Source organism: Branchiostoma lanceolatum, chromosome 2, assembly GCF_035083965.1.
Source record: "Branchiostoma lanceolatum isolate klBraLanc5 chromosome 2, klBraLanc5.hap2, whole genome shotgun sequence".
Lineage (NCBI taxonomy): Eukaryota > Metazoa > Chordata > Leptocardii > Amphioxiformes > Branchiostomatidae > Branchiostoma > Branchiostoma lanceolatum.
Window position 1 is genome coordinate 2,552,880 of NC_089723.1, and position 17,950 is coordinate 2,570,829.

A 17,950-nucleotide genomic window follows, 5' to 3' on the forward strand; every position below is an offset into this window, starting at 1 on the left:
GGGAGATTAAAAACTAGTAGTTGTGGATTGTTATTATGTTTCGAGAACCAGTCAAACTAAATCAAAGCACAAAAAACCCTAAGAACTTAAAGGTAAGCAGATATCCCAGATCCATGAACGTTAGTCGAAACCAAGAAAATTGACCATGATAATTAACAAAAATCATGTTAAAAAGGTTATATGTTGACATTTTATCTAAATTCTAAAGCAATGTCACAGTAGTAAAATGTTTCCCTTTCTAGTTCATCGGTTCATGTCGTAATTCTGTCTCTTATTCAATCTAAAAACACGCCAATATTTATTTGTAAAAAGCTCCGTTGTGGATACCCCCGTTTTTGTCGTTAGGCGCAGGTTTGGCCTGTGGGACATTGGTACGGCGATGCTTCCTGAGGAGCCGCTGCCACAGGTACTCCCACACCTCCAGGAGGGTCAGCAGGCTGGCTCCTGTGAACAGGCCCATCATCCCTCCGATGTTACCTGTAGGGTAGGGAGGGGGGCATGCACGTTATCCTACAATACACTTGGTTGTACAGACTGGGTAGGAAGGGTAATCATGATTGCTATAGCAGGACATGAAAATGTCTATGAAATGGTTAATGACAAAAAAGAGAAACAAATGCACAAATTATTGACCTGGAAGAAACGTACAAACATTTTTTTAACTTTTTAAATGACTGCAATCTGATAAGTTTATCTGTTAAAGGAGGTCAGAAAAGGGAAGGAGAAAAAATACAATAAAGCTTACAAAAAGATTCTGAGTCAAGGAAGACGCCAATAGCTATGTCATTAATGGTTTAGTTAAAATCCTTCACACCATAAGGTGTATAGGGCGGTGCCCATCCCCGTTTCATAGCCCTGGGCCACACTGTGATGCAATCACTGCAGCAGGAGGCTAGTCCACTGGCAGTGGAGTCTGTTTAACTTCCATACTGTTTCAGAGGTATGTACCATACACTCAAGTTTGTTATAACTTATTTTAACAATGCCACGTTCACAGAACAAATATACCCATATTTTACACCTGGGTGGAGTGGGAAAAGTCGTGTCAAGTGCGTTGATGAAGGTTGGACATCCAGGTAGTAAGATACGCCAAGCAACTGGATAACATTTTAAAACAGTCAGACGTTTCAGACAGCAAAGTTTTGGTATAAATCTGGTTTCCCAGTTCTATCGTTAGTGACTGACGACAGACAGCGGATGCTGTCTGAAACGTTTCAAAATTTTATCCAGTTGCTTGTATAATTTTTTTTTGGCGTATCGTATCAAGTGCCTTTCCCAAGGCACAACATCGGTGGCGTCAGGGGGATTCGAACCCGGGACTGCTTGGTTTTGGGCCAATCACCCTGCCGTTACGCCACACGACCCCACAAACTTTTGGCACGTCGACGTTGAAACCTTGAGTCGAGGTTCGCTAAGGTGCCGCTGGTTCAAGGTAATCGATCCTAAACCGTAATCCCTGACACATGCACGTAAGTCTTTAAAGTTGTCGTCATTGTGCGCTCCGCGCCAGAGGCGTCGCCAAGATAAACATCGTCTTCACGGGAGACAAAATACAGTCCACATGTCAATAAGGCGATTCGGGCTGTTGGCTACGACTTGCACAGCCGAACGCTCGGCTTGATCCGTCAACAAAGGTCGAGCTTTGCAAAAAGGCACGCTGTCAGGAAATGGTCTCTGGTAAGGTCGCCACCCAGAGTCGTTCAGATCATCTCAAAAGTAACCAAACGTGTCATTCCGCTTAATCTGTTACACCTTGACGTCTTCGCCACACCAGGTAGGCCTTTGATATGTTAAAAGTTTTAAACGTCTTTAAGCCTCCTTACTACAGAGAACCTAGGGGGTGTACCTGTTAAGACTGCAAGCAGCTAAATGAAAAATCTTTGCCTCATTAGGCTTTAGAAGACGACCTGTTTCTTTTGAGACTTAATTGGGTGGATAAACCGGTTACGAGTAAGATTTTCTTTGCAGCTAACGCAGTGTTTTGGTAAGTCTTTCAATTCTCGGTAGTTAACATTTTTAAAAAATCTAACATGTCAGAATTGTCTGATGAGATTACAATTCCCTTTATAAGTCGTAATTTCAAAGAGTTGGAACTCTTTCCAATCTCTTTGTCCTTCGCGGATATAGACTGCGTATCTATTTAGGGAGATGTTTTGAAAATCCGATGGCTATGCAGTCCATTGACAAGCCTTGGGGCGCATGTAGGCGATGTTGCAGGGACAGAAATTTCCTCACGGTTTAGTACAGAACGAATAATATTTTCTCGACCTGTTTCGTGTCAGTTAGAAAATATTTCACTGCAGGTAAAATTGTTAGGGTAGCGCACCACTGCCCAGTGATCCTTGAGGTGTTAGTTTGAAGAAGAATGCTATTTAGAGTGGATACGACTTGAGCAGTTAAGACTCGGCCACAGTTGTGTAAAAAAAACAACATTTGCCTGTAGAAATAGGAGACGGTGCCTACTAGCCTCCGCCAAGCCTTCCAACGGGGAAAATGAAATGCAGGATTCGGCAAAAAGGGGAATATTTGTCCAAGAGAGTCAGTCCGTGAAAAGGGTATGGAATTAAACCTATGGCTATGGTGGCCAAACTGGCAAGTATTATCCCTACAGCCAAAGAAGTTAGTCTGGTAGGGATTAGTTGTCTTGTTATTATACATGTCACCGAGCACGAATAAGGGACATCATTACCTTCAGACTATATTATTAGCAGGTTGACCCTCCTAAACATGCGCCAGAAAACAGTTACCCAAGCTACTGGATAAAATTTTGAAACAGACTATTCAGACAGCATCCGCTAGTCGTCAGTGACTAAAGAAAATAACTGGAGAACGAGGTTTTATACCGACACTCTGAGTTGAAATGTTGATGAGGTGAAGACAATTTAGGACGGTTCAAGAGATGAATAAATTAAGACAACCTCCTACACATGGTGACGTCAGACATGTGACGCCTAGCGTCCTGTAGGTCAGTCTACACCTGACAACTGCAGCCGACAAGTTGACAGTCTGTTTAGTCGCTGTTCCGCCTGCCCCTGCCACTTTTGTGTTTAAGTTGTTTGCTCATTTGTCGCTGGTCGACTACTCTAATGACCACCACACGTTGTGGAGAGTTCCACGCAAAGTGTCATTGACTCTTACCTAAGTTTGAAGTAGAGCTCTAAATACGCCAAAATAACTCCTCATTTCGGTGCAGTCACATTCTTCGAAGTGTTTTAGCGAGGCTATGATAGTCGTTAATACCAATGTGTTTCTGACTCCCTCTCTATATATCCCTCTCTCTCTCTCCCTTCTCTATCTAACCTTCAACGTACTATATAGATGACTGTTGCAGAAGGATTACCTAAAACAGATTAAAGCCCAAAAGATGAGACTGTTTAAAACAACTTCTACAAACCAATGTATCTGTACTCCACTCGGTTTGACCCATACGAGAAGTTCCATTCAGATAAGGTTGAAAACGTTCTGTTCTCGTCAATTGCGTGACCATTGCCTAAAAGAAAGAAAAAATGTTTGATTTAAATACAAGTTTATAATGATTCTGCAGTCCCCCCCCCACAAGTGATGAAGTCATCACAATGTGCGTCCTGTAGACCGTTTGTACATGTGTGTGTGCATAGTTAACAACTCAGACCAAAAAGTCGACAATCCCTTTGACCAGTTGTGATGTCACGTAGGCACAAGGTCACGTGTCCTCAGTGATTGCTCATTAGCAGAGGAATGCGTCAGGCAAGGCGAACATACGGTGCGTTTTCTTGGTTGTGTTGAACTTGTAACAGAGTTGACATACACGTACAGTACGTTTTGTCGTAGCCCCATTCACACCGGGCTCTCAGTGAACCACAGACCGTGTACAAACACACAAGGTGAAGGAAGTAGATCAGTAGCTCCTTTGCACTGCACAAAGCTACCGTGAGTGAGCAACAGACGTTACTGGGCCTGGCAACAAAACACAGTAACTAGAAAATATCCGGTGCGCTAGATAGGCCAAAGGGAAATCTTGAAAAAGCACGCGAGGGTATGTATCAAAATGTATCTATTTTTCTTAAAAGCGTTTATTGGTAAAGATAGGACAAGGTGAGTATTACTTTCTACGTTACACTTTGCTTTAGATTGAAAACATGTAAGTTACCTGGTTTACTGTCAGTTTCTTGTTTTTGGTTGTTTGTACTTTAATTGTGACTTAGCAAACACTTTGACAACAAGAGTTCCGCGACCTCATATCTCCATGAACTATTCTGTTTATGCAAATGACTTAAACATTTACATAATATATGCTTGGTCATGAACACATTTAACCAACTTACACATGTCGCAATGTTGACAAACCTTCATCTAACACTTAGATGAATTATGGCACTTTTGCATTAATTGTGCAAATTAGGAATATATTTGTATAATTGGTATCTGTTGATACTCCACTTGCCATAAACTTCATCTTTTACATGTATTTGAGTTTTATAATGAAAAACACTGCAAATATAGATTTTCCTCATTAGTTATGCTAATTAAGTCCCAATTAGCATAATTTGTGGCGTCGTGTGGCGCAAGTGCAGAGCGCACGGCTGTCAAACAATGGGACCCGGGATCGAATCCCAGGGTGCCCAGAGACATGTCCGAACTTGCGCCCAGACGTTGTGCCCTTGGGAAAGGCACTTTACACGCATTCCCCCCTCAGTTAGAGGGACAAGTCTCCAACGGCAGCTGTCTTCAACTGGCGGACGAGAGCAGCGCCAGGCGGGCTGGCGTTATCAAGGCGGACCTCGAGTGTAAGAGTCATCCGGCAGCTCGCTGCAAGCATCCCAACCAGAACCAGCACGTCTCCCTCGAATTGGTGCCGCTGGAGAAGGCGGATGCCCAAAGTGTGTGGGTCTCAGATTCGCAACCTGTCATCCACCTTAAACAAATTCACGCGAAGGCTACCGTGTCAATGCATTGACACGGTCACCATACTCGATCTGTATTTGTATCTTTACTATGTATCTGTACTATGTATCTGTACTATGTATCTGTACTATGTATCTGAATACGAATAAAGATAATACGAGTGGTTGCCAGAACAGCATAATTTGCACTTCATGGGGTACATCTCTGTCTAAGCTACCTGCAAACCAAATATCATGAAAATCCGTCTTTCCTTTGTTCAGTTATTCCCCTTAGAAGATTTTCACAATAACGCCACTGCAGTTCCAGAGCAAGCTGCTAGGGAGCCCAAGCCGACACCACTTCTGTATTACATCACAAGCTATCTGCCACCAAAGCATCAAGACCATAGCACGTCCAGGTCAAAAGATACAAAAACGGAAGTTCTGCTGCAGTACCAAGGTCACATACCAGGGGGCCCAAAATCAGTCTTAAACGTCGGCTTCATAACACCTGCCCACATACCAAATATCATCGTAATCCATCAAGAGGTTCTTGAGTTATGCTGACTACAGTGGTCCGGAAACACAAACAGACAAACAGACAAACAGACAGACAGACACACAGACCACTCCAAAACTATATCTCCAAGCCTTCATATGGGGCACCCCGCTGGAATCATGTGTGCCTCCATGCGAGTGCCCTAGTCACATCGCTCTATCTTCATATTCCCACAGTTGAGAGAAGAAGACGGATTTGCAGCGGGTTTCACGTTAGTTCCATAAGCAGTAACCTTCCGCCATGTCGCCCGAGGATGAGAAAGAGTCCCCAGAGAAAGAGTTCGCGGGCAACACGACTCTACACGGACTCAGCAGGGTAGGTGCTGTACTATTTTCTATTTGCGAAAACGTTTAACTTAAAGGACGGGTGATAAAAATATGTTTTGTTTCGGTATTGCGTTTAATTGAATGTTTGAAAAGGCCTGCCCCCGAAAAAACATTTGATTATCATTTTGTAGATTTGTCTCCAGGATGGCCGGAACACAGGTAACATAATGTACAGTCATATCTTACAGGCTACACAGGAAGTACGTCATAACGTACAGGTTACACAGGAAGTACGTCATAACGTACAGGCTACACAGGAAGTACGTCATAACGTACAGGTTACACAGGAAGTACGTCATATCGTCGCTACAGCTTGCATGTTCGATCACCAAAGTCAATCATTTTGTTTTCCATTCTTACTCCATCACGACCAATATGTGAGGTTGTCGAAACTTTCACCAGGACAGAGTTCCAGCAAAGGGGTACTCCTCATATTCACTGCCCCACTATTATAGACCACTATAACCCGGATTTTCTCTCCTCTGTGAGACATAAGATATTGATGAATGATGAACTTGGGACTTTCCTGCTCTTCATCCGGGATTATTTTTAAGGGCGAGACATTTTATGAATATTTTATATCAGCCACCGCCCAGAAGGTCTTATTCCTGTGTAACTCCGCGTGCCCAAACAATCCGGCCAGGAATGAGACCAGAAGGGAGATTAAAGGCACCCATAGTATTTTATGATATGAGGCTTGAAAACTGGCAATATTCTAGTTCTGGTAATCTTTATAAAATCGACATTTAATGCCACTGTCTACCACATTTGCGTGCGGATTCGTTATCAAAAGTGCTCTAAAGCGTCACAAAAATATGCTACATGGTGATATTTTGATTCACGCGCATAGTGTAAATAGACGTAGCCCCGCCGGCTATTTCTACGTTTTGACGGAGGCGGGCGCCCGCCTCCGTCAAAACGTAGAAATGCAAAATCAGAACATGAAAATACAAATATTTGACGGAAATGCAGTCACTCTCTCATTGGTCGATCCGCTTATTGTGATGGACAGTCAGGATCAGTCTATTAGGGCTTGGATTTTCTATCAGTTCCCACCACACAACGACATCGTATCTTTGCTACTTTAATGTTGATATGCACTGATATATGTTATCGAAATTAAACTTACTATGTATAGGAATGACTAGAAATTGGAGTACTTTTATTCAAGTTTCAAGCCTCAGAAAATGCTCTGGATGCCTTTAACCTCCCGATGTGTTGATGGTTATAGAATTATGAACAACTTTGCATTTTAGCATGAAAGTTCGCCTGTGTTGGCAGCTAACATAGTCGTACCTGGCTACGGCACAGATGAACGTTGCATTTGTCCCATGGGATCGGTCGCGTTATTAAAGAGACATATTGACTACTAGCAGTGAAAATATGACAGTGCTACTCTTGGACCCAAGGAGATTGCACTGCAAGTAATTTACAGGCCAAATATATCCTTAGGCCGAAATATCCCGAACAGAACATGCCACGGCCGGTACCTTTTTTTAAAAGTAAGTTTCAGTTTTACTGCGTATTACAGTTACAACTTGCCATGCAACTTGCCACTAAATCAAATATTTTATCATTTGTTATATTTTCCACCTGTTGTTCTTTCTCTCCCCCCAGATTGTGATCGCCCCCAGCATCTACTTCCGGGTCCTGTGGGTTCTCGCCATCCTCTGTTCCTACGCTGGCTTCGCGTACATGTTCAGCTCCATGTAAGAATCTACCATTATGTAGCAACTATAATCCCTCCTTACACATACAGGGATGGACTGATGTATAAGTACCCATGTAGAGACATACATACATGTATGTACATAGTACATAGATGCGTAGATAGGTTATTGAGATACATGGATAGATAGACAGACAAAAATAAAAGGATGTAATATGGATACATAGATCGATCGATAGATGGATCGAAAGATCGCTGGATCAATAGATTGATGGATAGATAGATAGATGGATGGATAGATCGATAGATAGATTGGCAGAAAGATAAATAGGATTGTTAGATTTGTGTATGCAAACAAACTGGCCTACACGTTTTTAATGTTGTATCAGTAATTATCGTTTTGAAAAGGCAATTACTTACATCCTATCTGAAAAGAAATACCATAGCGTGTGTTGCATCACTCTGACTACAACGTATCCTTCCGCGCTCCTCAGGATTATGGACTATTTTAAGTACGACACCATCACGGATACGAAGCTGAAGTTCACAGACGCGTTACCTTTTCCAGCCGTCACAATCTGCAACATGAACAAGTACGTGCCCCCCCACCCCTCGTCCTAATTCTCTTATTAGTTGATGTGGAAATAGACCGAAAATACTCACCTGTTTAGTAGACCTTTTATTCGTCTGTGTATTCATTAGCAACCCTTCGGGTGGGGATTTGCAATTAACTTATCACCATCAATCGACCTGAATGATAAAAAACAAAATCATCCTGGGCCTCCTTATAGACATGTTATTACATTGATTAATTTATTCGTCCATTTGTTCGTTCCTTGGTTCGTTCTCTTCGCGTAGGTTTGATGCCAACAAACTGAAGCTAGTAGAGTTGTCTTACCTGTCTCCGTACCTGTTTGGCACTCAGTACGACATCCCCACACTCCTGGCCAATGGCATACAGCCTGACGAAACCATCAACTCCACTCTAACGGTGAGTGGAAATGCTGATACACATGCAACCTTTCCACGAATTTGCTGCCAACCACTCTCCAACAAAGTCGGCTTTTATTTATTGGGTGTAGGTCTGGCATCCATCCTGTTCTAGCTCCAGGTCACATGCTAGCTCCAGGTATGCTGCGGTCACATTTGTACCGGTGCCCGTAGGGGTTGTAGTCCCGGCCGGGCCCCGAAGCCACAAGTTTGTCCCGGTTGACTGTACCGGGTACGGGGGAAGGGGGGGGGGGTTACCTCCCGGTACTCGCACTATTAGTTCAGGGCGTCTGTTTGTTACCAGGTCCGGCGTTGATTTTAAGGCCGGATTAAAATGATTCGGGGAACCGGCCGGCCCAGAAATTGCCCGGCAGCCGCAGGGTGTCCCACGGGGATCACGCCCGAAAGTGAAAGAAACAGCCCGTGAGCTACCGGACGGGACCCCTTGTTCTAATCGGGACCTAAGAAATAGCTAGTCAGAAATTAGTGATAAGAATATAACTCTTCCATGGGTGGATGAAAGCTTGTCTTATTTTTATTTCATGTAACTGACCCAATGCTATTCACTTATTTCTTGTGACGAAACAGAACGTAACGGAAGAAATCGTGTTGCAAAACGGCTTCGACGTCAACCCCGATCGCATGTCACTGTGCTTCTGGAAAGCAGAGGGTTGCAGCTATTTGGTAAGTCGACAGGGGGCACTTCACATTAGCCTTGTGTTGTGAACTAAATCCACTGAGTTCTGCGCCGTATGTAGTCAATGTAACTAAAGGAATGTGCAACAGCGAGCACAATAGATATCCCTAGTTCGAAAATCCGGTCATACTACCTTTGCAATGCCAGGCCCGTCACTTTTATAGTTGTCCCATTCGTCATTTGTTTAATTAGCAACATTTAACAAGAGACTGTACTTTTAATTCGCGCAGAACTTCACTCATTCCTACACCTCCTTCGGCAACTGTTACACCTTCAACTCCGACAAGTCCAACACGCTTTGGCAGGTCATGGAAGGATACGGAAACGGCCTCTTGGTCTTTGTCGACGTGAGAGCGGTACGTTCGAGTACATATCATGTTTTAAGCTCACCATACTAAAAACGGGTGCTCTAAAACTTATCAATGGTGCTCAAACGAATGTCATTACTAAGCTCTCAAATGTAGATTAAAGGTAATATATAAGTATTGATAGGAACATTAGAGACTTAGGGACTGGCGATTATGGCAGCCATACCTTTTTATTTCCCTTTGCGTCAACAGTGATAACGATTTATTTATTTATTGATTGACCAATAGATTAATTGATTCATTCATTAATTTATTGACCGATAGATTGATAAATCGATATATCGATATATCGATAGATCGATAAATTGATGAATTGATAAGTTGATAAGTTGATAAGTTGATAAATTGATAAATTGATAAATTGATAAATTGATAAATTGATAAATTGATAAATTGATGAATTGATAAATTGATAAATTGATGAATTGATAAATTGATAAATTGATGAATTGATTAACTAACTAATTGAGAGATCGGTCGAATGGCTAATTAATAAATTGATTGATCGATTGATTGATTGATGGGTTAATTCAGTCATTCATTGATTCTTCCATTGATTCTTCCTTAGGAAGAGTACACGGAAAACTTCTTTACGGGCGGAAACTCCGAAGTTGGGCTGAAGGTCCTGATACACGACCAAGATGAGCCGCCCATAATAGAAACCCAGGGCATCGCCCTCGCGCCGGGCAACCACGCTTTCATCAGCGTCAAGCGGACAGTGGTGAGTCCTCACGTGAAGATGTTTCAGTAACTAAGTTTTGATTAACATTATATGTGCCGATTCATCACGCACACGCTGGTAATGGAGAATGTATAATACCACCAGTCCACTAGGAAGGCGCTCTTTCCACGCGCTATCCGAGACCAAAAAACCAACAGAACGCTCAAGGAATTTCATAGATAATGAACAAACTTTTTACGTTTTTTGTGTTGTGTTGCCATTTGAGTCATACTTTTTTTCCATTTTGCATAATGTTCCAATTATGAAATCAAGAATTAGACAAATCCGACTTATGGGATCTTGTATGCATAATCTATATTGTGTCTCATTGATCTATTTCCTCCTCCACAGTACGAGAACCACGTGCCTCCGTGGGGGGTCTGCCAGGACCTGCAACTGAAGTATTACGACACCTACACCTTACCTGCCTGTTACCTGGAGTGCAGGAGTAAACACATTGCAGCCAATTGCAGCTGTCGGCCCTACTTCTTGCCAGGTGTGGTTTAGTTTTTTCCTCAATTTAGTGAACGTCCAACTAGACTGGACGTAAAGTTTTGAATAATCTTCCATCCATTTTTTTATTTCACCTGAGGTACAAGAACTTGTAGGTTGGTCTTCAACTCCTTTAGTTCAAAACAATAAAAGCTTTTCTAGCGCTAGTGTTGCTTAACCCCAAGACGAGATCACCGGGTTGAATAAAAGACAGAGAACGTCGCAAAAGTGGCAAACTCCTCTGTTGTGTGTAAAGGTTAAATGTGTGTCAAACGTTTTCAAAATAAACATTATTTCATTTTTTGATCTCAGGGACAGCACCACTCTGCAACCCGACTGATACCTCCACCTGTGTTAGAACTGTTGTAGGTGAGTATAAGTAACTATATTTAAGTTTTTACCAGAGCAATGTAATTATTTGTACCAGAGCTGCTAAACTACCAGAGTTACCAACCTAAGATTGAAGTGTTCAAACCCCCTACCCCAGGAATATCGTAGAATGAAACTCGCAGACATTAAGCACATTAGGGACATCCTCACTTTCAACAACACTTGCAGTCAGATATTCAACGGTTAGATGTTCAGTGCAATGTAACCAGCTGCTGTCGCGCCGCGTGCCTGCGAAGCTGATGTGGTACACTGTTCTTCAACTCAAGAAAATGACTCACTAGGAATATTCGACCGAATCACTCGGCCTTCATCTGACCGAAACGCTGTAGCCACGTGATTACGCACGTGTGACGTCAGCACCGGGTTAAAGTTCATCGGAAGTCGGTACCGACCCCCGTCCGAATTGAGAGATGGTTTGTGAATATTCATGCATTTCTTACAGGTAGGGTGATCTCTGGTGAGCTGAAGTGTGACTGCCCCGTACCCTGCAGTATGACCAAGTACAGCACCTCTGTGTCCTACGGGGGCTGGCCAAACAAAAACACCCGGGACTACATAGTCAGAACTTACGGCAAAACTCAAGACTACATGAGGTGAGTTAACGATGCGCACGAAAAGTGTACACCACTTATAATTAGGAAGTACACACACACACACACACACACACACACACACACACACACACACACACACACACATACACACGAGCGAAGAGGTGGCAATTTAAATCTCTTCAACGACCCTCTCCTAACTTTCAAAACAAACAAAAATCCTGCAATCGTTCATTGTTACTTCCCTGATGTTTGTTCCAGGGAAAACGGCGTTGTCTTCAGCGTGTTCTACGAGCAGCTGAGCTATCAGAAAGTCAGGGAGCTGAAGGCCATGGACACTGGACAACTTGCGAGTACGTACATGTAGAAGCTATTTACGCTGTCTGTAAGCATCTCCTTACATTTGCCATAGATGTACTTGTTACATTGAACAGGTGCTTTATATCATTCTTTAACTATAACGTTCAGTTGTAAGTACTGAAAGGTCCTGAAATCTCCAGCAACATCTCTCTTCCCTCTCAGGGTTTGCATTACTCGTATTGCGTAGCCCCCTGTCATCTCCATGAAAAATGGATGTGAAGTTTTTGGTCTCTGTGTGTATGATATTTGGCATGTGGGTAGGTTAGGGAAGACAAAGGTCAAGGTCGATTTTGAGCCCCCTGGCGGATTATCTCGTTAAACCTGTACGTCATGGCAAAAGTGGATATTAAACTATTGATTCGGTATTTCCTAACATGTTTTCCTAACGGTTAGATGTAACTTGTAGTTAAAGAGACCGATCATATTCGTAGTATGACCGTCGCAAACTGATGGCATTCTTATTTATTTATTTCATTTCTGTATTCTTTTACTAGGGCCCTCAGTGGCTTCGCACTGATTTTCAGGGAGGCCCTAGATACACATATACAAACATACAAACTTGGGATAGCCGTGCCCGTGCCGTACAAAATCAGCTGCTTTCCTACGGAAATGGTTGTCTTAGATCCTTGTCGGGGGTTGGTTTTACGACATCAAAACCGTACGACGGATTATGAAGAATACACAGCTCCAGATGAGTGAATTCTGTGGACAGTCGCGCAAGTGTCGTACAAAATTCAGAAGTCTTTCTATGGAGATGGTTGTTTTAGATCCTTGTCGACCGGTGACATTGTCACAGCCTGCTCGAAAAATCTACGCCATAAAAATCCTACGACAGCCTACGATGAATGTGGCCGCTACTTTTCACAACTCTCGCTCTTCCTCCTATTATTCCTGCTTTGTTTGAAAATGCATCCATACGCTAATGTGTGCGCCCCCCTCCCCACCCTGCAGGTAACATAGGAGGGATGATGGGCCTGTTCATAGGAGCCAGCCTGTTGACCATCCTGGAGGTGTGGGAGTACCTGTGGCAGCGGCTGAAGGGGTTCATCGGGAAAGATCGGCGCCCCGAAACCCTACAGGTCCAAGCAACACCTGACAACATAAACAAAGGCATCAACAATGGGGCTTTTCACAAATAAAGTTTGTGTTTTTGTTGCTGACCGGACCAAGGAACACCGTATCAAAGCTTTGACTACGTCAGTAACTACGAGGGAGAGTCGGAAAGTAATACTATCAGTATCATAGAGGGTTTATTTTTGTATATAGATACCTCATTTGTTTTATTCATATTGAAGATTTGACAATGCCGGAGTACTAACCGTTGGTTGGCAACGGACCAAAGTATGTCTTATAAGCGACTGAATTGCTTTAAAGATGATCACACCCTTGGAAGTGTGTTTGAAGCAAACATAGTACAAATAGAAGTGAAAAGTGAAGCTATTCTTGTTTTGGACTATTGTGAGAAATTCTATATTGAGTTGTGGAACGCACCTGTAGATCCTCCGTACCTAACGTTACATGTGAAAGATGAAGTTTAATACTACTTAAGGTTCTCGGTAGCTAAACGGCAAAACAGGTTTCCAGCCAAGATGAAACAATACTTTTGGACTATAAGTCAGACACAGTATACGGAGTCGTAGAACACGTTTGTTAATCTTTGCTGACTACTTAGCCTGACTAAATCGCGCTCCTAGCGGTCGGCCGGACAGTTACCGCTCCTAATGGGTCATTAACCCCAACCAGCCGCTAGCCATCGATTGTGTAAACAAAGGATGATTGACTACTGCGTGCTGAAACGTTATGTGCTTGCTGCATTTATTGTTCACAAGCTCCGCCTTTATGTACTGTAGCTCATGTAAATAGCGTTTATTGTATGTAAACTGGAAATTAATGAACGTTTTGGTCAAGACATCAAGACAATCAACCGAAATGTATTTTCAAAGAATTGCAAAGAATAGAATCGACGCACACACACAACACGAGACTGTCACAAAGAGGGGCGTTCACACTAGCCAAACCAAGGACTAAAGCTAAAAACAGAACATTTGTATACAGGAGCATAAAAACATACAACACCCTACCTTCTCACATCACAGCTGGAAACGCTCGCACATTCAAAGAACACATCAAGCAATTAAGTAAGGGAAAGAACAAGCACATGCGTCTTGACACATGGTGGTAATTTTTGTATATGATTAGTATATTGAAGTTATTATATTATGTTATCATTATGATTACCTTTGTTTATATTTATGTTCAGTTCACTCAATTATGTTGAACAATTTTTGGTATTAGTTCTGGGTTTCCTTATATACTATTATCTATACAATGATTCCGTTTTTATGTTGACCTCTGACCTCTCCGCTCATTTTTAAGTTCATCATATTTGATTTTGTATGATTTACTATCTAACAATTGTTTTCGTTCTTCCTGTATTTGATTTAATTGTATTGTTATTGTTATTGCATTGATAAAATTGTATTTAATTAGGAGGACTCCAGGAAGATTAGTGTATAAATTGTTGTACACTAATGGAGATCTTAATAAAACAAACAAACAAACAAACAAGACATAAGGGTGGTTTGTTTAACGCACTTAGCATTACGAGATTAACAAAACATAGTATAACGTAGCACTACCAGTTATCGTGCTTTACCAATTATCGTCAACTTTGGGTCATGCAAACATGTCGAGGTGTATTAGGTGAAAGAAAGTTCTCATGAGCAATAAAGAACGGCTGGTATTTCTTTCCCCATGTGAAACATTTGACTCTGTCCGCGCGGTTTTAAACTAAACAAGCTTTGAAGCTCCGCTGCAGTACCTTAGGCACCCGCTAGAAGGCACATTATCGAACTTGACCTTCCCTTTTGCAAACCCTACCCATCCAACATCATACAGAACCATCAACAGCTTCTCAAGTTATCTTGGTGACATACAAACACAGAAACATAAACAGCTCGCTGCACAACGGTAGGAAAGCGCCAGGTAAACCATTTTCGAACTTGACCTCCATTCCCACAACCGCTTCTCATCTACCAAAAATCATGAAGATCTATTATCGTTTCCGTCACTTTTTTTGCCTACATACAAACACAAAAACATTCAAAGTCCGCTGCAGTACTGTTGGAAAACGCAAGCTAAATGCTTTTTGAACATGATCTTCCTTTGCACAACCCATACACACCTATCAAAAATCATGAAGATCAATCAAAGGTTTCTCGAGTTATGCCCTTGAGTTACTCAAGCACCTGGATAGATTCGAAAACTGTCAGACGTTTTGGACGTATATCCGAATACTTCAGGGACGTTTGAAGCATGCCAACTCTTTCAAAAATACATAAATTATAATAAATTGAAAACTTCTGGTGCCCTGTACACATCTACCCTGTTGAGTCCGTGTAGAGTCGAGTTGGACGCGAACTCTTTTTCCGGGGACTCTTTCTCCTCCTCCGACTACGACATGGCGGAAGGCTACTTCTAGGAGTAAGTAAAGCAGACGATACCAACCTCCGTAAACCAAAGATTAGAGGTGAATACAGGCGTTAACCTTTACCATGATATTTCATATATAGGAATTTGATTTTAGACCTCGCTATACAAGGAAGTTTGAAGTCCTTGTTAGACATCGGAGATCCTCGTAGACTGACGTCAATTGACCCTTTGAAACGCCCGATGACACCAAAATTAGGTTTCCGTTTAGGTCACCACAGCTTGGTTAGACAAGACAAAAGAAAAATAAAGTGCCTTTTAGTGACTTCTACCTCTCAAACATTCACGAAGCCTAAGGCAGGATACAGCGACAAAAAAGTAGTCTAATAGCTTAAACTATGCGGATCAAAATCGCTTTGGTGATATTTTTCTTTCATTTGCTTTGCTGCACGTTTAAATGCTTTGCTTTCTGTATCTCAAAATTTGTGTGCCCTCTTTTCAACTTTGATCAACGCATTTATGGTTCAAGAAAAGGCAGATAGCAATGCCTTTCTGATCGTAATTGGAGGATGTACGTGCGATATGGATGACAAATCATCGATATCTTGGGCCAGCTTATGGTGGCTAAAAAGGCATTTGTCAGGGGTTCATTTCTCTTTGACAACATATGTGTTCATTTCTGTCACCTTAGATCATTGTGATTCAACCCGGAGTATACATAGTCTTTGTTGCATTTAATGAGAGGAATCTGTGTTATCTATGGTGCATGGCTGTGGATACAGATAATGGTGACTGAATAACTCCAATTAGACAGGTTGATTCTTGCGCCAGGTGGGAATTCTAAAGAACCAGACGTTTAAAAAAGATTGTTCATTTGCATGTTTTCTGAAGAAAGTTGTATTCTTCTGGGCTACATAATAACGTCAAAAAGCGTTAGATTTAGGTGTCATAACTCGAAGGTTGAATTTGTTCCGAACTTATAGAATACCAGAATTATGTTTTACCATCCCTATATACCACATCTCTTGTCGGCAGGAACTCTCGCTCGGCGTAATCCATTCTGAAAGCTATTACTTACCATCAAATTTATTAAACGTCGTTTATCTTAAAATCGCGCGGAAAGAGCCAAATGTTTAACTCATGGAAAGAAATATCAGCTCTTCTTATTCTAACAAGAACAATACATGGTCTCTAACTTTTTCTCCCCCTGTCTGATGCATGTATTTATAAAGAGGTCTATGATGAAGAACAGTGCTCGGGTTACCCATCATCGTTTACTTGAGTCTTTCAACCTCTAGCCCTCTACTTGAAGAACATAGATTATAACAGAATGCACATGAACTATTCAAAGTAGTCTACAGACACATGATAGTAAAGTCACCATGTTTGTCCCACCGCTTGCTTGACGCGATTGAAGAATGACGAAGAAACATATTTACATTTGTATGTAGCTCATGGGCACAGACTTTTTCATAATACACTTCGACATGTTTACATGACCCAAAGTGGACGATAATTGGTAGCACATGATAACTGGTAGCACTACGTTAAACTTTCCTTATGCTTTGAGAAAAACGTTCATTAGTTTCTAGTATATATATTTGCATTACTATATATATATATAATACATGTAATATTAACATGGAATAAACATACATAAAGATGGAGCTTGTAAACAATAAATCCAGCAAGCACATAACGTTTCAGCACACAGTAGTCACCTAGCCTGTGCTTACAACATGTATCACTGGCTTGGGCTAATAACCCCCTGGGGGATCAAACCGTCGAACCGGCCGCGAAGAGCATGATTTAGTCAGGCTAAGTACTCAGCAAAGATTAACAAACGTGTTCTACTACTCAGTATACTTTGTCCAAAGGTATAGCTTTATCTTGGCTGGAAACCTGTATAATCGTAAGCAGGTAGTTACAGCTCTGAGGATTCCAGACATGTTTTATGACTCAATATACGGTTTCTCACAATAGTCCAAAACAAGAAAATCTTGACATTTCACTGCTAATTGTAATTGTACTATGTTTGCTTCGATTTATGTCATAAAGATATAAGAAACAAATTGAGGTACTTCAGTCCCTAAAAGAGATAATTTACATTTTGCCAAATTTCAACTAATTTTATACAAAAACTAGAGTTCCACGAACACATTATCTTCGCCAAATAATCAAGGCTTATTATGGAAAGTGATAAATATTTACGTGCTTATCACCCCCTGCAAATTTCATCATGCACCATACCATTTGGACGTTATGATTGGGCGAATGAGTCCAGTCTAGATAGGGTTAAAAATCATTTGGTGGTACAGGACTAGTATATGTGTAGAGTGTGCTGATATATGTTATAACTGGTCATGAAAAAATGTGAGTATGTTGATATTATATGGGCCACAAAGGTTCGATATGGCAGTGTTGAAGGTTGAAAGTGATGATGAAATAGTACAGTCAATACATATGAATGGAATAAATCTGGCACGTTTTAGGTGTTTTTAGTCAGGCTTTCTATTTTGTCCCTATTTCGGTATGT

The 17,950-nt window shown here is 41.6% G+C and overlaps 1 protein-coding gene across 2 annotated transcripts; it reads left to right on the forward strand.

The window, feature by feature from the left end:
- Positions 1-1,619: 1,619 nt before the first annotated feature.
- Positions 1,620-13,490, forward strand: LOC136427175 (acid-sensing ion channel 1C-like). Of its 2 annotated transcripts, none has more exons than XM_066415947.1 (13): positions 1,620-1,774; positions 5,598-5,736; positions 7,365-7,456; positions 7,911-8,009; positions 8,275-8,407; positions 8,995-9,090; positions 9,334-9,459; positions 10,040-10,192; positions 10,544-10,688; positions 10,997-11,053; positions 11,517-11,667; positions 11,887-11,978; positions 12,937-13,490. In XM_066415947.1, exons 2-13 carry the CDS (start codon positions 5,662-5,664, stop codon positions 13,122-13,124), a joined length of 1,407 nt encoding a protein of 468 aa, XP_066272044.1. In that variant the 5' UTR covers positions 1,620-1,774; positions 5,598-5,661; the 3' UTR covers positions 13,125-13,490. The 2 variants fall into 2 exon arrangements, with proteins under 2 accessions (XP_066272044.1, XP_066272046.1); XM_066415949.1 differs by lacking the exon at positions 1,620-1,774 and adding an exon at positions 3,873-3,952.
- Positions 13,491-17,950: the final 4,460 nt, after the last annotated feature.

What these genes read in the sequence shown, in the direction of transcription:
- LOC136427175 (XM_066415947.1), top strand. Translation starts at nt 5,662, where the DNA reads ATGTCGCCCGAGGATGAGAAAGAGTCCCCAGAGAAAGAGTTCGCGGGC. An exon ending in CTCTACACGGACTCAGCAGG is followed by an intron (nt 5,737 to 7,364) that starts GTAGGTGCTGTA and finishes CTCTCCCCCCAG; the next exon opens with ATTGTGATCGCCCCCAGCAT. An exon ending in TCGGCCCTACTTCTTGCCAG is followed by an intron (nt 10,689 to 10,996) that starts GTGTGGTTTAGT and finishes TTTTGATCTCAG; the next exon opens with GGACAGCACCACTCTGCAAC.